We start from the raw sequence: 18,613 nt of genomic DNA, 5'->3' as shown, positions 1-18,613 counted from the left end.
GACATGTTCAGAACCTTAGAGAAAGAGGTACGGTTTCCACTCGAGTTCGCCGGCTCGACGGGCATGACCGCCGGTCGCGCCTTCCCTTTTCGACTGCGCGACTGACTTGGTTCATGCGCTACGATGTAGCGGCCTCTTTGCTGGCTGCGTCTATACTTCACTAGAGCAAACTGCACGTTTGTTGTAACGAGTGAGATAATTCCGCACAGTAGTCGCGCGCGTGTAGCATCTCGGAGCATTTCCGCAACACTGGCCGGCAACGGCGACGACTACTGGCTCTTTTGACCATATGCGTACAATCTGCCAACCCTGCCGATCCCAAAAACCATAGCCGGCATGTAAGCTGCTGAGACGGACCGTGAACCTGTACAGCGACCAGTCGTACTTCTGGGAGGCGTGCAAACTTCTGGACTGAAGGCGACTGTCTAAGCTATCATAACTATCGAAAGCTAGTCCGCATAAATCAAGAGTATAGCTGCACGAAAACGATGTGGATTTTCCAGGCTGTCAACAATGTCTTTTCGCTGCAGCCTCCAGCTCTGACAGCGGATCTTTCCACGACAACAGAACTTTGCAGATGGTAATATCACCCGGTAACCGATGAGGAAGCCTCATCATGGCCGTCCTGCAGCTTCGTCTTAGGACTGATCACGGGTTGGCTTGACGGGTGCCCTGCAGGACGTACTTCGCAATATTAATGGCACATGTCGTTCCAGAATAGCTCGACGCCGCATTCACCGATCAACACAGTTCCCCAGGACCATCGTACTTGGTCCAGTTCTCTCTGCCAGACATAGGCCGCTCACTATCTGCCATCATACTAGTAGCCAGCGTCCTGTTCTTACTTGCTTTGGTCTGGAGAGACAGAACGCCTCGGTTGAGGGCCAACACTCCAGCCGCTTGAATTAGCTGTGAAATCGAGCACGTTCATTGACTAGGCACAACCACTTCAAGGGCAACATCACTTCTTTCCCTTCTTCTTCTTCTTGCCGCCGGCCCCTCCTCCCGTGGGCTGTTGCGTTTGCTGACTGGACGGCGAGACCACTCCTTCGCTGTCCTTGACGGCCGCTAGATTGCTGGTATCATCAGGCTGCCTACTTGAGGCTGCATTCTCCATGGGGGTGTCTGTGTGCGCTGTCAATCGGAGTGCCCAACGTGACGAGTCCGATTCGGATGGTACCTTCTGCCTTCTCCGGTAGCGCTGCCATATGCCGCCCAAGCCTGCCTAACCCGTTGATAAGCCTACCTACGTCGGCCGCTCTATCCGTCTTGAGCTTGAGCACTACACCGGACTCTGGGTCGTAGGTCTTCAGAACAAGAGCGGCTCTCGGCACTTTGGTAGCAGCATTCTCTTTCGCTTCTGTTTCGCCACCTTGCTTCCGCTTCGTTGACTTCAGGTACTTCGGCGACTCAAGGTTCGGTATCTTGTACTTTGTTGTTATGCGTGTCTAGCTCGCATCGTCAGGCTCGCCATGGCTAGTGAAGACCACTGGCTTACACTTACGCACCGTCGTCGGTCGTGCTTGTAGCAACAACGCAGACTGCCGCTGCCACTCTTCTGGGGAGTTGAGATACACCATGATTGCCTCTTCCCGCTAGACGCCTTGGCTGCTCTGAGTGTAACGCTGGTCGCATGGGGGTGTAATTGGTCGCGTGTTTAGTAGTGTTGGGCCGAGTCAAGGTGCACTGTGGAGAAATGCACTCGGTGGCTTGGCATTGCTGTAGAAGCGGCTACATGTACAATATGTTCTAAGTCGCATTCGAGTCATATTACCAGCTTCGGTGCATCCTGAAATCGTCTGGAACTTCCGCATCTCTACGTCTTGGTAGAGACGAAACGCTCAAGCAGCACACGTACTTTCCCAATCCGGATGCCACTCAGTGTCTTTGAGCGATATGGAAAGCGAAAGCATTGCTGCGGACACGGACGCTTCGATGCCCGACTCGGCTCTGCCTGTACTTGACGACCTCACAAAGCGGGCTCAAGCACTCCTTGTGGAACTAGAATACTTCAAGGCTCGCTTACGGACCTTACGAGAACAAGGCAACGTCGAGCTTGGCCACTTTCGAGGTACCATACAGTCCGAGCTAAGTATGTTACAAAGACTACGCACCAAGCCGGAGAATGCGTCAACGCATCATATTGCTCGATCATCGAACCTACCTTTTCTGGAAACTCTCTGGAACACGGCAAAGCTCTCTAGGGACGTTGTTGCCATGCAGAAGCGAGTGTTTACGTCTCCAATGCTCAAGTCACGCTCGCAGGGACTGCGACACGCTCGCAATGAGCGAGTCGAACTTGACAAGCCGGCTACCAAGGACTCCATGGTACTGGTCGATGCCATTGTTAACGGCGGCAGAACGTGGATCAAAGTGTCGCTTGTCACAAATTCTCGATTATTGTTCGATCTGGCGAAGCAAGGTTGGGACTCTGGAGGCTCAGATTACGAAGGCTGTGACGAGAACGGTTCTGTGCGAGCAGATGACGGCGCGGACGGTTACGACGTGCCTTTACTCAAAACTGCAAAACAACTCACTAAGGCGGCAAAATGCTTCCGAGTCCGTACCAAACTGCCACAAGTACACCTTGTGTTACCTCGTATCATTTCTGGCCAAACCCCGGAAGTAGATGCCATCTTGGATGACTGCCGTGCCACTGGTGCCGTGCTTATTTGCGGAGCTAGAACAGAGTCGGTGCCTAATATCGACAAAGCGGTGCTCACCATGGCAAGAGATCCTATTGATGACTTCTCCAACGTGCTCAACATTGACTGCACTATCCTGCTTGCAATCGTGTCGGAGTTTAGTCACGCCAAAGTTTCAAAGGAGCCTTGGTTTCACCGAGGTTTAAGACGGCAGGTAGAGATCGAAGACAACGAGAACTTGTTGCCGTCTTTGCTCTATCCCGCTCTCGGCTCCCATGAGCTTGTATGCACCGAGGAGGCCGCCAAGCGCATGCGTGAGATTGTCGATACGATTGGAACGCCTTCCGAAAGAGCTCGCACAGCCATCCTACTCGGAGATCACAGCTCGAAGTCTCAAGCTGAGCTTGTGACTGAGATGCAAGAGTGGTCAGCATATCAGGTGCCCATTGGACTGCAGTTACCAATCAGAATCGTGGATCAGAATGAGGGCGGCTGCCAGGCAGCACTTCCTCAATATGCTCAAGGTGTGAGCTCGAATATGACGGCTATAAATCGATCTGTCTTCTTATATGGATGGGCTACAGGATGTACGACCATCACAAGCAACCGAGCAGTTATGAAGCAGATTGAAAATGACATGGATGCGCTCGAGGACCTCGACGAATCATCGTGGCCAAGCATACATGTGTGGCTTTGTCCTACCGCGAGATCGCTGGTTGGGAAAGAGAAGCGTGGAGCCAGGAAAGCGAGCGGTACTTGGCCGCTGCCTGACCCACTTCGTCGCGAGGAGCAGAGACGTAACGGATTGGATGTGCTTACTATCAGGAACGGGCATGATGTTGAGGATCTTCGGCCAAACGGATACCCCTGCGAGGAAGTGCTTGCGGCCAAGAACGCTTCAAAGCGTTGAGCTACTTGTGCTGTACGATACCTCCTTACCGGCTTCTTGCTCCCGCATTGTCAGGCTCTTATAGTCATTCAAACCTAATGTACAAGCTCAATATACAGCCCAACCAAATTCACCTACAACACCACGCATTCGAGCTGAGCTTGTGCGAGTTTCGCACACGGACCGCTTTCCGCATCCATGTCATCAATGTCGACTTTGCAAATATCCCACCGTCTCGACGTGCGATGCGAAGTGCGTTGCTTGAGCAATAGAGGCCTCGCATCCCGGATGTGATGGCTCATACGTCTAACCAACCTCCAGTCTCTGGATTGTAACCGGCCGCGATCAGTCCTTGCCACAACATTTCTTTCGCGTCGAGTGTTTCTTTAGCGTCTGGTAGCACCTCAGCTCCACCCAGCTGTGCCTCGCTACTGGGAAGAATAAGCATTCTCGGGTCGATGGTGAATCCCACGTTGTCCTCACCGTTCACGCCCTGGTCCACTTGGCTCCAACTGCCGGCGCCATCGGTTGCCTCACTTGCGAAATATTGGATGCCGAAGGCCTTCGTCGCGTCCGACAGCTCCTCGGTGCCGACGGGGCCGAGTTGTTGCCCCTGCAAGTGGAACAGTCCAACGCAAGCCTTGCAACTGCAGTTTTGGGAGAGAGGGTCTCCATGAACGGTGTGTAGATGGCTGAGAACATTCTCGCCATGAAAGAAGTCAATACCGCACTCAAAGCATCGGACAGGCTGCGCGAGGCGAAATCTGGGAATGAGCACATCTTTACCCACGGCATTGCACTTGTGGTCATTAAGGTCCAACCTTCTATCCTCGACCGGAACAGGAGCTGCTGCTAGCTGCTTTCCTTTCGCCCTGACGCCGTTACCTTGGGAGCGGCTGCCCTTTCCTGGATGGATGTTGATTCCGTGAATGGCTTGTACGTGGCGATACAGGAGCCAAGGTCTGTTGAAGCCTCGAGACTTGTCGCCGCAGATTTCACACTTGTGGGGCCGAGTGTCCGTATGGGCAGACCGGACATGTTGACGCACATTGTGGTGGCAGGTGAACATACGGACAGCACCACTGGCATCCTTGCAGCTGTAGGGACAGGGATGGGTCTTTGGCGTGGCCGGCTGCCTTCTCTTGCGAGGAGCTTGATAGGTAGAAGGCGCAATGCTTGTCGATGGAGACGGTGTGTTCATGGCTAATGTGGTCTGCTTGTATGAGCTCGTTCTGCTGCTGCTGTGGGCGACGTGAAACAACGATGCGAGCGTTGACTGGTCAGCGGAGACTTGCTATTCTCGTTGGTATGCTTGACCAGCCTCAGTCTTCAGGAGCGAGTAGTGTCTCTTAAAGCAGGCCAGGTCACCAATGGCTTGTTGTCAAGGAGTAGCCATTGACAGACGATGTAGCTGATTGTACTGGGAAGGCACGAAGCTCACACTGCGTTGTCCGGTCACATTGCTAGGATCTCAACAAAGAACCGACCGTACGAGACAGCGGACAAGGACATTGTTATTAATGGAAACAAAGAACGCCACAGCCGCCTCCACATCGTCTGAGGGTGAATGGTTGGGAGACTGCGTGCTGTTCGTGCTATGGTTGCTAATGAGCTTTCTGCATGGCGGTCGAACTCTACTCTCCCCGGGACCGCACAGATTTGGTGCTTTGAGAGAATGGGCACAAAATTACGCCGAACGCCATGCTAACCCGACAGCGTGAGGAAAGTGTAGCTTGCCGCCAATGAACAACTTCGCATCATGTTCTCATTGCTCCTTGGTGTAGAAGATCTCATGGTACCGATGCGTCGCATCTACCACGGCTTCCACCGCATTGAAGTCTGTATGTCTGTCAGTCTAGTCCCGACTAAAGCGACTTGTTCTTGGCGAGATGATGCACCAATGTTACCCTCTGGACCCATATCGACGCTCGCCATCACCTTGACGCTAAGGTCGTTCTGCACCTTACCAATGATCTCGACAGCATGGTTCAGCTGGAGATGTGCATCCTGCTAAGCGGTCAGTAAGCCGAAGTTAAGGCCAATGATAGTATAGGTACTTACACGGTTGAGGTGGACGTTGATGTTGCCGCCGGCATCAATTGTGGCCTGCTCGCCACGCAGTTGGCGCACTTTGCCGAGAATGCGCACGTTCTGGTGTGAGAACTGCTCGAGGTACGGCGCAGTGACACGGGGAGTTGATTCTGACATGTTGAGGGTGCTTGAAGGGGAGATGAGTGTTGAGCGAGCTGTGCAGGTAGGGAATCGCTGCAGGTGAGGTAAAGGAAGACGCGTCAATGTTGGCAGCGCGTAAAGTGGTTCTTGGCAGATGCTCGCTGCCACGTGACCATAGGACGGCAATTATGATACGGATACAATACTACACATTCTAAGCATTTTGCTGTCGCCTCTGCAACCTCATTCCTCTCATCCTCGCAACCTCTTCGGCAATTCTTTCCTGTCTCTCCCTCTGTCTCTCCTCCTCTTTCTCCCTCACCCGCGCCAGGATCTTACTCTTGACACCATCCACAACCGCCTTTCTTGTTTTTTCCTCCGCTAGCCGCATCTTACTCTCCCCATCCACCTCCTCCTTACGCTTTCGAGCATACTCTTCATCTCCCACCATCGCATCTTCAGACGAGCCACTCGGCGTCGACAACATTTTGCGGCCCTTGCGATTCCATCGACTTTCTGTGAAGACAGCTACGTCTGAAATAGGTTGTGCATCCGGCCGAGGGGCAACGTTACGAGTCCACCCCATCGCTTCGTGCGCAATGTTGTCCGGCCAGGCTTCAGCGTATTCGGCGTCAAGAAGGTTGTTCCATCGCATCGTGACACCCTCGGTGCTGAAGATGGGGGTGTCCAGGCGTTCAAGTCTACGCCTCATTGCTCCACGTTTGGGCATGTTCTCTGGATTACGCGGCGGAAAGGACGGCAATACCTGTATCCAGTCCAGTTCTGCCACCCCGCCATCCGCCTGCGCTGCTTTCTCAGATCCTGTGGTCGTATCACCAGATACAGTGGTGTTGCCGCTCCGTCTGCCCGGCGTGACCATTTCTTCGGGCGAATCTGTAGCGACCGCAGACTCCATTCGCGCAGTACGTAACCGCTCTGGCCCATCTATCCTCGCCTCTTGCACAGCATTAGAAGCGAACACCATGCGTAACCGTCTTGCATTGAGATTGTAAAGCTCCCTTCTGAATTGACGCTTGCTTCCTGCCTCTTCCAGCCCCTCACCATCCTTCAACCTCTGCTTTACCGCCGCAATCTGCTCGTCTAACTTTTGCAAGCCCCCTTTACTCGCCTGATCCGCCAACTCTAGCATGACCTTGACCTCCTTCTCCCTTTCTCCCCGCAACATCCTCTCCCTCTCCTCCGCCGTTTTAGCACCTAGCTCCGCCTGCTTAAACAAGATCGCTGCAACGTCGGCGACACTGTTCGCCTTCTGATCCATCACAATCCGCTCTCTCTGTCTTTGTTTCCGCCTTTTAATGATATCATACACACTCTCCTTCTTGTTGCCGCCCCGCTCGGCCAACTTCTGTTTCATCTCGTAAATCTCGGCATCGCTGTAAGGCTCCGACAAGGATAGCGGAGGCTCCCAGTTCAGCTCGTGTAGTTTCCTATATTCGCGCAGCTGTCGGAAGGTGGATAAGCCCTGTGCTGAAGAGGGTACGGTGAGGGTGTAGAGTGGCTTCCAGAGGTCCTTGCGCGTTGTGTTCGGGGTGTTGTTGGCGCCGGTGTCTGGCAGCTGTTTTATTGTGGCATTCGACTATTCCTACATTAGCTGCTCGTGGTGGTGACCATGGTTCAGGGAGTGCATCTTACGTTGAGCGTCTGGGACAACGAGTAGACCACCTGATTTGTTCGCACGTGGCAGTAGGCGTAGATGTTGCGGCCATGCTCCGTCGGCGCACGACTGCTGCCCGGTCTTGCTTTACGCATTCTTGCGCAAGTTCTAATATTGAGAGTGATGTTGTTTAGCATTGCAGCATGGAAACTCGGGCTTCGCTCGCAGCACCTCCGAAGCTCTCCGCAAGTGAGACCTGCCGAAACCAAAGCACTACACACGTCCCCAGATACGAAGTACCATGGCAAATAATTGAACATATGGGAGGGATGAATGGCCACAAAGCCGACGCGACCACAGCTGCCGCAAGCGCTGCAGCACAATGGCTCCGTACGCCAGGTTGAGCGGCCGTGGTTGCTGCCTACCGTACGAATAGTTACCATGCCGTCCATCCAGCACGATTGCTCATTGACACTCATTATAGAATCGCAGGCTGCGCAACTTGGTATCGGTCTCATTACGTAACCTCACATTGACTCCTACATCACCCTCTCGCCCGCGGGGAAAGACAATAGACGACGATGCTCTGCCCAATACCCGCGTGTCACCCGCAAAACTCTTCGCATTGCGCGAGCAGAAATCATTGGTGCACTCGCGGAGCTCGAGCGATCTGAGAAGCGTCTCTGAGAATGCTGTCGCTGAGACAGACAGTGAACTGTCTCTGCCCGCAAACGGCAGTCCTCTCAAGGCAAAAGGGAAGCCCAACGGCACCCCACGCACTCCCCAAAGGCCTGGGCTTGCACGAGACAAGCGACGACGAAGCACGCATGAGTGGGCGAGTGCTACGCCGCAGCGTCGGCAGGAACGGCTCGAGAATGTGATCCAGGAGCGACTGGCTGATGTATTCTTCAGCGTGCATGTAAATGGTGTAGGGGGTATTTATATGGTTGCTTCTTGTGCCCAGAAGGCTAGCTAACCTGGATGGCAGAGCCTGTATACATTAGTGAAACCATCGAGCGGACCATGAACCCAACCTTTAGGCACGTTGACTGGTCAGGCTGTGGTGCGGGCGTCATGCGACTAGACCACTTCACCATTCGTTTCTGGGTGGACAGGACGAACGCAGGACGCTGGATACTGCTGCTTGAACTGTCGATTTCACTACGAAAACTGCAGTACCTTGGCAGAGGTGTAAGTGCTGCCCTTCCTCTGGCATCGCACACCTGACGGTTACTAGCTTGATCAGTTACACCATCCACTTCCACAAAACGCAATAATTTTTCACCTTACAGACGGCATTTATACAATCTTTCCGTCGATATCGGATTATGTACCGCCGGTCACAGCTCCATCCGCACGAGCGAATAGTGCGCGATTGCTGCCGACTTCATCCTTCGATGCACTGCTCAGGCTTGCAAAGCTTGACGACAGTATCCAGGATGCGCTCGCGACACGCAACAAGCTGGCAGCAGATCTCGAAGACCTACTAAAGGCGAACGGGGAGGCCTTGTCGGACCGTGACCGTGTCCCTGAAGCCGAAGACAGGCTTAAGACCATCGACTACGCCAAGAAAACTGTCGAGAAGCAGCTTGAGAAGGCACGCAAGCAGCAGGCAGAAAAGCGGCAAGCTCTGCAGAAAAGGCGCGAGCTCATGCGGACCGACCATGACCGTCGGAAGGAGCAATCAGTGGAGCTGCAACAGGCGCGGCCTGAGCTTCCGAAAATGGGTGATGAGCGTTCTGTCAGAGCGAAGGCCATCCGCAACCAGCGACGACGCATCTGCGAGGACGTGCAGAAGATCTGGCCCATCCTACCTGTGCCTGGTAAAAGTCTCCATTTCACCATACAAGACATACGCCTACCCGATGCCGATAGCCTGGATGACGAACCATCGGACAAGATCGCGGCGGCACTAGGCCAGGTGGCGCACATTGTACTCATGCTGGCCTTCTACCTCTCCCAGCCGCTACCCTACCCCGTTAACCCTCGCAGCAGTAACAGCACGATCGAAGACCCCCTCTCTCTGCTTAAAACCAATGCAAGCACAACACAAACGTACAACGACGAAAAGGCTCTGCGAACGTACCCGCTCTTTAGCAAAGGCGTGCCGCGCTTTCGATTCGAATACGGCGTCTTCCTGCTCAACAAAGACATCCAGATACTACTTGAGAACACGTACGCGGTCAGAGTATTGGACATTAGACAGACGTTGGGTAATTTGAAATATCTGCTCTATGTAGCGACTGCCGGTGAGGGGGAGTTGCCGGCGCGGAAGGCCGGTGGGATTCGAGGATTGCTGAGAGGGAAGGTGGATGATACGCCTGACCTGTCCAGAACGGGTAGCGATGACTCGAGTGCTTCGTTGTTGAGTGGAACGTTTGGGCATAATGGGAAGATGGAGGGGAAGCCAAAGGGGGCGGTTGATAGTCTGAGAAGGACTATTGGTTCGCTGGATGGAAGTCTTAAGCGAGGGTAGCATGACGGTGCGGTACGGCATCGTCGCACGTATTCGACACCACATATAGCAGTTGAGAATAACCACTCCATCCTTTTCGGCGCAGTCTTTCGGTGTGCATGCGATTATGATCGCAGACTCATCTCTATCGCAGGCTGGGCTTTGCCGTTTTGGGACAGCTTCAAGCTTGCTGCAAGCGAACGTCACTGCCGAGGAGACATGGAGACTTTCAATGCTATCATGCTCCACTTGACGACCGGAAAAGTCACCAGCATAGGCAGCTCGCGTTACTACTATACCGTCTCATCTCGTAAGAGCGAGCCACCGTAGTCTCCACAGTCTTGCTTTCCTTGGTGCTATAACGTTTCACTTCCGTTCCACATATCGCACCATCCTTTCGAACAGTACTCTCCATTCCTTAGCCAAGGGAGCTGATCATCAACAATAACAATGGCGCAACAACAGGGTGCCCCGTCGGGTGCAGTAGCAGTGCTAAACGTGCGGGACCCTACACTTCTGCCAAAAGCTTAGACGCACACACTGAAAGTTTCGAATAGCAAGACATTGTCCACCGTCTCCCGTCCCAAGCGCCGATGCTCTTTGCCAAGAAGAAGGAGAAGAACCTATCCTTTGAGAGTCTCGGCCAAGCTCTCGGACGCGACGAAGTCGCAGTCGCAGCTCTCTTCTACGGCCAAGCCAAGGCATCCGAAGACGACATCAAGAACCTCGCCAAAGTTCTCGACATCCCAGAGGAGACACTTCGAGGGACAGAGATGGCAGGCTGGCCGGACCGAGGCCACCAGATGGAAATGCCGCCGCGGGAACCGTTGGTATATCGGCTGTATGAGATCGTGCAGAATTACGGCTATGCGTACAAGGCGGTGATGAACGAGAAGTTTGGCGACGGTATCATGAGCGCCATTTCTTTCTCGACGAAGGTTGAGAAGGAGGTGGATGATGTGGGAACTTGGTGTAAGATTACGCTGAGAGGAAAGTGGTGAGTGTCGCGACTTCCCAGTCCCATGTTCCGTTGCTGATCGAGTGCAGGCTACCGTACACACGCTTCTAAATGCCTGCACAACCAAATCGAATTGAGTCTCGTTGGAGCGCACCCTCCACACTTGACTGTCGCCTTGCCGCTTTCCTCGTTCCTCTGTGCTCAGTCTGTCAAAGGTGGGGGCGACAGTGTGACCAACTCGCACCTCCTGCCAACGTCACTTCATACATTGTGGCTTCCAATGGCACATAACTATAGACTTTGCGCTTGCCTTTCGAGAGTCCACCGACATCCAGAAACCACATCCCAACCGCAACCACGTCCTGCACGGCCGTCACCGCGACTGCTACACATTAGCACCGCTAGGTGTAGTCCGCAGAAACATCTTGGCGCAGCTAGTCTCCAAGACAACACACCGGCTTTGTCCTGCGCACAACTTGTGAAGCAAATCGATATGGGTGCTAGTCAGTCGAGGAGGTCAGGTGACGGCAAGCGCTCACCGAGCCAGGAGAAGCACACTTCGGCGAACTCGTAAGCTGCACCTGCTCACACTGCTCAAGGTATGCTTGAACAAGTGTCACAGAACCACGCCGCTTGCGGCCAAAGCCGCCGAGCTCGACATTGAATGCTCCACCATTACGGACAAGCACGTTAGCCTCGCTAGCGAGAAGACCTACAGTCGTAGCCGAGCCAATACGACGAGCAGTAAGTCAAGCAAGCCATCCTTCTCCGTCATTCCCACACCGCAAAGCTTACCAAGTAGGTCTCGCGCAAGGTGTGGACGATATCACACCAGCCCCTATCTCTATCCATGAGACGGAAGGCCACTCCGATGTCAGCCGTCCCCCACCTCCACCTCGCTTACGTACCCTGAGCGAGTTGATCGATCCGACCGAGATTTTGGCGCGTGGCCACGTTCGCTCACCAAGTGGCAATCTGCTCGGCGCAGACGAGTACCTTGCTCACCCCGGACGTCCGCGCAGCATCCGCGAGCGCCAGGAGCAGATCCGAGAGAAGGTCCGCACGGCGAGTCGACTGGGCGTTGAGGCGGATGAGCCGCCCGCTGTTGCGGTTGCACCGCAATCGCAGAAGGTAGGTTGATCACGCTGTTCACGAGCCGCAGCAGCTGACTGTTTTGCGAAGCGTGTGTTGTGCAGTTGCTTCTGCTGTTGACACGAGTGACATGGAGAGAAGCAAAAGTCTTTCTCACGGACAAAGTGGAGACAGGGTCGATTCTAGCTTCATGATGATGTGCAGCTGCGAGGAACTTGCAGAGAAGCATTACGCTACTAGAGGTGCTTGGTTATGTAATGCAATCTGGCAATGAATTGAGTGCTGAAGCGAAGTATTACCTGTTCAATCTACGCAGTACACATGACCTCAGTAATGGCAAGCTCACAGCATCAATAGCGCTTCGTCAGTCTTATCCGCGGTCCATCCGTGACTCACTGACTGAAGCTGCCAATGAGGCACTGAGCCAACGTTATCAAGACTACTTACGACAACATATCGACACCACCAAACAGGCATTTCCGGATGACGGCGGGTCGAGACTTCTGCCATTAGTGAGCTGGTTATTCGGGAAGGAAACCGTCGAGCTTGCCGTACTTCCTGTTGCACCTTCTAAGTTAGATGCGGCGAGTGCTTCCTTCTATTTGCACTGAGCAAGAACAAACGCCACAACCCTTCAAACCTTCACGTATATGTCCGCATGTCCGCAAATCCCCCAACACCTTAGATGCTGACCCACAGATAGAGGGACACTGACTGATACATTTAGTTTAGTCAAGATACAAGGCCCCTGCAATTCACATACTCTTGCCTCCCTGTCAGGCGCGACATGGCGATCCACGGCTCCGGAAAGGAGTACGGCGAGCTTAAACCGGTCAAATGCACGTACAAGGACTGCCAACAGCGATTCGACAATGAAAAAGACATGAAGCGGCACAAGAAACACGACCCAAACCACAACTACTGCCGGAGATGTGACCTCGACTTCAACAGCTGGGAAGAGCTGACTCAGCATAAAGTTACTGTCATGGACCGGTGGCAAAGAGCTCCCCGTGACGAACGTGAAGATGGTCCTGCGCATGTCACATGCGAGTTCTGCGGTCTGGACTTCCACACCTTCGGTGGGCGGAAGACGCATCGTGCGCAGACGCACAAGGCTGGTATGTTATTCTGCGCGTTTGCTCTGCCACCGCTGCGAAGCTAACCCTTAACCTCTCCGCTCTGCAGCTCAGAGCCTCAAATGTCCCGGCTGTGAGGCTCTTTTCACTAAAGCAGGCAACATGATCGCTCATCTCGAAGAAGGCCACTGCAAGACAATCACAGCGTATGAGTTCAGAGCCAGCATCGTGCGCAAGCGTATCACCCCCGAAATAATGAACAACGCGGATGAAGTTCGCCGCAGGATGGGTCTAACCGTGGCTCATGGCAACGACGACCAAGCGCCGAGCTTTGTTGGGAACATTACGGACGGCAGTGAAGCCCTTGACGAGGAAGAAGGTGGCGTTCCAATGGAGCCATTACTCGACCAGAATGACCCGGAGCAGCAGCGAGGTTTTCCAGCAATGCAGCCTGAGGTAGATCTCTTGAGTAGAGACGCTCCGCTGACTATGGGCGACCCATTGAGCCGCGCGAAACGGGAGAAGTGGCCTCGCTTACCGGGCATATCGACCCCTATGGACCCCGCCATGTTAATGCGCAAGCTGTCCGTTGCATCGACGGCTGCATCTGCAATTGGCTCTGCGACAACCGACGTTCCAAGCGACATCACAAGCCGACGTGGTGGCCTCAGGGTCTACACGGAGTCATACCCTTCGCTTGGCTCGCCTACAAGCACACGGTCGATTGACTGGGATGAGGCTGCATCAGATGCCACGGTTGTCAGTACCGCGGCCAAACCGGCGGCATGGACTACGGGACGTACAGCGGACGCCCTCTTCCGGGAAGCGAAGACCAAAGTCGCCGCTGCGACGGCGATATCGAAGCGCAGAGAGGAGGCTGCGCTGATGAACACTAGCAATAGTACAAATCTGCTACACACTCACTTCTACGACCCGTCATCGCCCGACTGCGACGTGGAACGCTTCTTTCATCCACTCACGCAGACATACGTTTGTCCGTTTCCGGGCTGCGACGATCTCAACGGCAACGAAGTCAGATACGAGACACCATCCGAGATCAAGGCCCACGTCTACAGAGCTCACTTGGAAGTACGCCACGCGTGTCCGACGTGTAAGCGACGCTACGACACCGCGACTGCGTTTGTTCGTCACATAGAGGATACAAATAAGTGCAGGGTCAAGGACAGCAAGGACTTCTACAGGCTGCTCGATACGATGACGGGCGGCTTCATCAAGGCCAAGCTGCTTGATGAACCCTTCTTGTACAGCACATCGAGTGCGGTGATCAAAGCGGATGCGGTGCCACTAGATGGGGCAATGAAGGTGAAGTTTACGGCGAAGCTGCCGGATGAGGTTTAGTCTGCTTCTTGCAAGGCCATGTCCAACGGCCTGGCGCTACGCGCAGCGAGGTCGGCTTAACATATGTCATAAGTACTGATCAGCCACACGAGGTTAAATTGCTTTCCACAAGAATACTCAGTCTAGTAATCTTCTTTAGCATCATCATATTCCGCCTCCGAGCTCAGACTGCGCCGGTCACTGCGCTCATCGCTGAGCTTACTCACGTAGCTTTCTCCGTTTGACAGTGGTGGGCGGACGGCGAGATGACCGTTTTCGTTCCCATCCTTGACACCATTCACTGCTTGGCCTTGATGGAGTTTCTGCATCGCTTCAGCCCTCTCCTTCCACTGGTTGGCGTCCCAGAAGGTGTACGATTGGCCGCCGAAGATCGCAAGCGGGTTGATGTCGTTGTTTGCACGCTGTCCTGGGGAAGGTGAATCGGTGTCGCTATTGAGCACGGCTAACCGGTCAACAGGCGAGGCGGCCGTCTTGGTACCACTTCCTGATGTTGAAGAGTCGGTGTTCGTGGCGCGGTTGTTGGTGAGATCCTCCGCTGCAGTAGGTGAGCTGTCAAACTGGGCTGTGGTTTTAGGCCGTAGCTCGAGGGGACGCGGTGAAGAGCTACGACTTGTATGCTTAGAGGACGCCCGCCGGCCTTCATGCGCAAGTGCTGTCGTGCTAGCAATTCCTTGCCTCCATTGCGCTACCCGTTCGGGAGCAACTGAGCTTCCTGCCGAAGTCTGAGGGTCTCGCAAGCTACGCTGGCTTACCTTCGTAGCGAGAGATCCAGTCCTACTGGAGCGCCCGGTACGCTTGGCGAAGAGCGAGGAACGGTCGTCGTCCGCCCTCCGTTTCGACCACGCACAGTCTTGTCGAAACACTTTGATCTGGCCCACGTAGTCCGCCGTGACAATGATGTTGCCCTCCTTGTGCGATGAGCGGGCAAGATATGCTGGTGACGGCTGCGGCCGCTCGAACCGCCCGTCTGTTGTGGCGGGAGTGTGTAGCACACTTCCGCTGTCTGTAGGAGTCGAGCCATGGCTAGCGGTACGCTCCGCGCGACTCATCAGCATGACCGGCTCCGGATTGCATAGGCTGTATACCGGATCGTAGCTTCTGCTCAAGTGATGGCGTGTCTTGCCTGGCGCGATGCAGACCGCTGTCGTAATGCTGTCGTGAGCCTTGAACATTTCAACGGGCCGCTTCTCGCTCTTCTCGGCATCGACTGGCTCCATTGACCAGATGTAAGCTTTCTTGTCTTCGCTGCCACATACCACGTACCTCCCGCAATCGGAAAGGTGCGCCCGGATTTGGCTCGAATTGTTCTCATGGCCCTTCAGCTTCAACTCGAGCGCCTTGTCTCTGAGATTGTATCTCCGCACTCGAGAGTCGTTACTGGTGATTAGAAGCTTGACATCACCGTTTGCGGAGTAGGCCGCCTGAATGTTTGTGATCTTGCTACCCTTGGCGTTCTGACCGCGTGTTGAGCGGACGTGCCATTGAGACTAGACGTGCGTCAGCAATGTACGACGCGGCCGTTTGTGTGCGTGGCACATGCACAACTTACCTGATACTTCAAGCCATCCGTTTCAAAGACCATACACAGCCCGCTGAGTCCTCCTGCAATTGCATACTTCCCGTCTGGCGAGAAGGCGACCGCGGTAATCATGTCCGGAAACTGCGCCATGTACGCCACGTTCTTGTCTGGGATGCTCCACAAGCGAAGCTTAGAGTCCAACGAACCAGCCAGGAAGAAGCGGTCGTCCTTTGGGTGGAATGCTATTGATGGCACGAAGTCGTTGTGCTTGAACGTGCACAAACACTCTGGTCTGCTAAGATGCCAGAGCCGGACCGTCTTGTCCATTGACGACGTCAGAAGGAAACCATTCTTACTCCAGCCGAGATCGAGCACAGTAGCGGTGTGACCTTCATATTCACGGATAGGATGGCTCTGAAAGACTGGAGCGCTCAGGTGCGACGCAGGTGATTCACTGCCGTTCGGCTCGCTTTCGCCCGACTCATCCTGCTCCTGCTGCTCATGTTGCTCCCTGTCTTCTGGACTGGCTAACACAGCCCACACGCGCACGACTCCGTCATTGCCCGCTGCAGCAAGATACTTACCGTCTTTGCTGAACTGCATGGCCCAGACGGTGTCCGCCTCTTGCGGTGCCGCATTCTTTCGCCTTAGCTTGTTGCCGCTATTCTGCCGATTCAGCTTCCGCCTTTTGCTGGAACGGAGCTCCTGTGCCAGAAAGAGGTGGTCGAACTCCCGCTTGCTCTTGTTCTTCGCCCGTACTTTGATATACATTGGGGGTTGCGCATGACGCGGGCTGAAGCCAAAGTTGTTCACAGACTCGGCGAACACAGTCGCCGCGTTTCCTTCCGGCCTGTCTTCGCCTGACAACGACTCCGTCTCCGCCGCATCTTCTTCTGCCTCACGCTTCTTGGCACCACCCATAAGCTTGCTGAGGAATGAAACGGCTTTGACACCTTTTCTCAAATCCTTATGCGAATTGTCCGGAAGGTCTCTCGAAAGTCTGGCAGGTAGTGTTGCCGCATGACGGGTAGGTGATGGAGGTTGCGCACCAGGCTCATCGTATCTGTGCTCGGGTTTTGGCGCTTGGTTGTCCGCCGCGTTGGGTCTACCGTTCGTAGGCAAAGCCGAAGGTGTGTTCGTACGCTTCTGGATTTGCTATTCCAGCAGTATAGAGTAAGCACTTGTCATCGGCACAGTAAGCTGACCGGGGGCGATGTATTACCTACTTGCGACAACGGATCGATCGCGAGCTGCTCTGCCGGAACTGCGGTCTCATTGGGCCCTCCCTGACCTTCAGCCAACGAAGTGTGAGCAACCTCATCGGCGTCCTGCCTTAAACTTGCTGGCGACGTCCCGCGACTTCTGCTGCCGTCCTTTCTAGGCTTGCCTGGATGTCTCGTTAGCGACGTAGGTCCGCGCATGTTTGGACCTGCCACAGCTGAAGGATAATCATAGTGACTCAAGTATCGTCCGGTCTCAGAGAGGACCTTATGTACGTACCTGAACTACTGGTTAGAGTTGCGGATCGGCCGGATATATTCTTGTTAAGCTTCACGTCATTGTAGCTTCGGTTATCCTTGGTTGGCGAATGCGCTGCCCGCGGCGTAGAGTCTTTGTTATGCGGATCCGTCAATGTGAACGTGGGCAGTCGCTGCGCCATGTTGGTCTCTGAACGCATGTCATGCTTCCCTTGCAACACTCATCCCTGCACATATATGCCAAGAAGACCTCGGAGTTTGCGGAAAGGTGCGGAAGCAGCGGTTTGACGGGAAGAAATGGGAATGCGAACAACACCAAGCAGAGTGAGAAGCGATGCGTGGTAGAGAACGGTTCGTCGGAATTAGCAGGTTCACAGTGAAGGATCGCTAACCCGAGCAGCTCGTCGTCCGCACCCACATCAACGTCACGCACGGTCCGAGCGCCCAGCCAGCGTACTGTGTACCTGCATCTCGCTAGATATGGGTTGTGTGCTTCAGCTTCTCGTTCGAGCCAGTGGAAGTCATTGCGCCTTTTTACGTTTCGTTGCTGTTGCTTCACTAGGCTCACCGTTCCAAGGTTCGTCCAGGCTTCACTAGGCCGAGTACAACCTCGGCATCATCACCTATCATCGATATTAATACAGACGCCCTCTTTGCTTTAACAATGCTTCTTTCGTTCCAATGATTTCATGCCTCCAGCACGCTTTTGGGAGTTTGCGCATCTGACAGACAGTCTGCGAAACATGGGTTGGGTTGACCATGTCCCGCGAGCCGGCAATATCTATATCGGAGGGCTTCATGCATTATACCAGAAGCCGGATCTGTTCGAACGAGCAAAGATCACCCATATACTGTCAGTTCTGGATTTCGACATCTACGAGGCAGGACATTTCAAAGAGTACACACATTTGATGATTAGAATCGACGACGACCCTAACCAGAATCTGCTGCAACACTTTGAGCAAACGAATGCTTTTATCGAATCAGCATTAAGCAGTGGAGGCGCAGTTTTTGTGCACTGTGCAATGGGCAAGTCACGCTCAGCGACTGTTGTCTGCGCCTACCTTATGTCGAAATATAATTTGACCCCCGGTAAAGCCTTGGAACAGGTCTGCGAAGGTCGGCCAGTATGCTCGCCTAATCCAGGCTTCATGTCTCAGCTGGAGGTGTACAGCCGGATGCTCAAGGCTGGCAGCCGGGAGGAGTCCGCGGCGATCTACCGCGAGTGGCTGAGGGACGGCTTTAAGGGCGATCCGTGGGTGTGGGACAAGCGTGGCAGGGAGGTCAAGCTTTAAGGCGCGGGCATGCGTTTGAGCTTCACGTGACTGCATCGCGCTGTTCAGATGATATGCTGA

General features: G+C 54.2%; 10 protein-coding genes across 10 annotated transcripts; 5 read left to right on the top strand and 5 right to left on the bottom strand.

The window, feature by feature from the left end:
- Positions 1–961: 961 nt before the first annotated feature.
- Positions 962–1,766, bottom strand: BAUCODRAFT_104896 (uncharacterized protein; the record flags this gene model as incomplete). Its single annotated transcript, XM_007676635.1, has 3 exons — positions 1,509–1,766; positions 1,181–1,448; positions 962–1,104 (listed from the first exon to the last, which is right to left on the bottom strand). Exons 1-3 carry the CDS (start codon positions 1,578–1,580, stop codon positions 962–964), a joined length of 483 nt encoding a protein of 160 aa, XP_007674825.1. The 5' UTR covers positions 1,581–1,766.
- A 283-nt stretch (positions 1,767–2,049) lies between these two features.
- BAUCODRAFT_59588 (uncharacterized protein) lies at positions 2,050–3,378 on the top strand (the record flags this gene model as incomplete). The annotated part of the gene is made up of 1 exon (XM_007676375.1): positions 2,050–3,378. A coding segment is annotated over one exon (1,329 nt), but the record flags the coding sequence as incomplete, so codon positions are not given.
- Positions 3,379–4,946: 1,568 nt separating this feature from the next.
- On the bottom strand, positions 4,947–5,800 carry BAUCODRAFT_31981 (uncharacterized protein). The gene is made up of 3 exons (XM_007676187.1): positions 5,596–5,800; positions 5,433–5,541; positions 4,947–5,373 (listed from the first exon to the last, which is right to left on the bottom strand). The coding sequence occupies exons 1-3, from the start codon at positions 5,740–5,742 to the stop codon at positions 5,300–5,302; spliced, it is 330 nt and encodes a 109-aa protein (XP_007674377.1). The 5' UTR covers positions 5,743–5,800; the 3' UTR covers positions 4,947–5,299.
- Positions 5,801–5,863: 63 nt separating this feature from the next.
- On the bottom strand, positions 5,864–7,525 carry BAUCODRAFT_31979 (uncharacterized protein). The gene is made up of 2 exons (XM_007676186.1): positions 7,360–7,525; positions 5,864–7,303 (listed from the first exon to the last, which is right to left on the bottom strand). The coding sequence occupies exons 1-2, from the start codon at positions 7,474–7,476 to the stop codon at positions 5,921–5,923; spliced, it is 1,500 nt and encodes a 499-aa protein (XP_007674376.1). The 5' UTR covers positions 7,477–7,525; the 3' UTR covers positions 5,864–5,920.
- A 178-nt stretch (positions 7,526–7,703) lies between these two features.
- On the top strand, positions 7,704–9,797 carry BAUCODRAFT_22831 (uncharacterized protein; the record flags this gene model as incomplete). The annotated part of the gene is made up of 4 exons (XM_007676102.1): positions 7,704–7,747; positions 7,814–8,256; positions 8,310–8,512; positions 8,559–9,797. The coding sequence occupies 4 exons, from the start codon at positions 7,704–7,706 to the stop codon at positions 9,795–9,797; spliced, it is 1,929 nt and encodes a 642-aa protein (XP_007674292.1).
- Positions 9,798–10,369: 572 nt separating this feature from the next.
- BAUCODRAFT_146565 (uncharacterized protein) lies at positions 10,370–10,845 on the top strand (the record flags this gene model as incomplete). Its single annotated transcript, XM_007676634.1, has 2 exons — positions 10,370–10,773; positions 10,824–10,845. The coding sequence occupies 2 exons, from the start codon at positions 10,370–10,372 to the stop codon at positions 10,843–10,845; spliced, it is 426 nt and encodes a 141-aa protein (XP_007674824.1).
- Positions 10,846–11,486: 641 nt separating this feature from the next.
- BAUCODRAFT_409140 (uncharacterized protein) lies at positions 11,487–12,281 on the bottom strand. Its single transcript, XM_007676633.1, has one exon. It carries the CDS (start codon positions 12,053–12,055, stop codon positions 11,609–11,611), a length of 447 nt encoding a protein of 148 aa, XP_007674823.1. The 5' UTR covers positions 12,056–12,281; the 3' UTR covers positions 11,487–11,608.
- A 332-nt stretch (positions 12,282–12,613) lies between these two features.
- On the top strand, positions 12,614–14,261 carry BAUCODRAFT_67325 (uncharacterized protein; the record flags this gene model as incomplete). Its single annotated transcript, XM_007676475.1, has 3 exons — positions 12,614–12,944; positions 13,012–13,560; positions 13,774–14,261. 3 exons carry the CDS (start codon positions 12,614–12,616, stop codon positions 14,259–14,261), a joined length of 1,368 nt encoding a protein of 455 aa, XP_007674665.1.
- Positions 14,262–14,691: 430 nt separating this feature from the next.
- Positions 14,692–16,938, bottom strand: BAUCODRAFT_409547 (uncharacterized protein). Its single transcript, XM_007676632.1, has 3 exons — positions 15,811–16,938; positions 15,014–15,748; positions 14,692–14,946 (listed from the first exon to the last, which is right to left on the bottom strand). The coding sequence occupies exons 1-3, from the start codon at positions 16,699–16,701 to the stop codon at positions 14,704–14,706; spliced, it is 1,869 nt and encodes a 622-aa protein (XP_007674822.1). The 5' UTR covers positions 16,702–16,938; the 3' UTR covers positions 14,692–14,703.
- Positions 16,939–18,001: 1,063 nt separating this feature from the next.
- On the top strand, positions 18,002–18,553 carry BAUCODRAFT_120879 (uncharacterized protein; the record flags this gene model as incomplete). The annotated part of the gene is made up of 1 exon (XM_007676631.1): positions 18,002–18,553. One exon carries the CDS (start codon positions 18,002–18,004, stop codon positions 18,551–18,553), a length of 552 nt encoding a protein of 183 aa, XP_007674821.1.
- Positions 18,554–18,613: the final 60 nt, after the last annotated feature.

The sequence above is a fragment of the Baudoinia panamericana genome (assembly GCF_000338955.1).
Source record: "Baudoinia panamericana UAMH 10762 unplaced genomic scaffold BAUCOscaffold_4, whole genome shotgun sequence".
Classification (NCBI taxonomy): domain Eukaryota; kingdom Fungi; phylum Ascomycota; class Dothideomycetes; order Mycosphaerellales; family Teratosphaeriaceae; genus Baudoinia; species Baudoinia panamericana.
This window is presented reverse-complemented; position numbering and strand designations above follow the sequence as displayed.

Coding starts and splice junctions, on each gene's coding strand:
- BAUCODRAFT_31981 (XM_007676187.1), bottom strand. CDS start 5,742: ATGTCAGAATCAACTCCCCGTGTCACTGCGCCGTACCTCGAGCAGTTC. Junction 5,542..5,595: donor TCAACGTCCACCTCAACCGT/GTAAGTACCTAT, acceptor ACCGCTTAGCAG/GATGCACATCTCCAGCTGAA. Junction 5,374..5,432: donor GGGTCCAGAGGGTAACATTG/GTGCATCATCTC, acceptor ACAGACATACAG/ACTTCAATGCGGTGGAAGCC.
- BAUCODRAFT_31979 (XM_007676186.1), bottom strand. CDS start 7,476: ATGCGTAAAGCAAGACCGGGCAGCAGTCGTGCGCCGACGGAGCATGGC. Junction 7,304..7,359: donor CGTTGTCCCAGACGCTCAAC/GTAAGATGCACT, acceptor ATGTAGGAATAG/TCGAATGCCACAATAAAACA.
- BAUCODRAFT_409140 (XM_007676633.1), bottom strand. CDS start 12,055: ATGCTTCTCTGCAAGTTCCTCGCAGCTGCACATCATCATGAAGCTAGA.
- BAUCODRAFT_409547 (XM_007676632.1), bottom strand. CDS start 16,701: ATGGGTGGTGCCAAGAAGCGTGAGGCAGAAGAAGATGCGGCGGAGACG. Junction 15,749..15,810: donor CGGATGGCTTGAAGTATCAG/GTAAGTTGTGCA, acceptor ACGCACGTCTAG/TCTCAATGGCACGTCCGCTC. Junction 14,947..15,013: donor CTGGATCTCTCGCTACGAAG/GTAAGCCAGCGT, acceptor CCGAACGGGTAG/CGCAATGGAGGCAAGGAATT.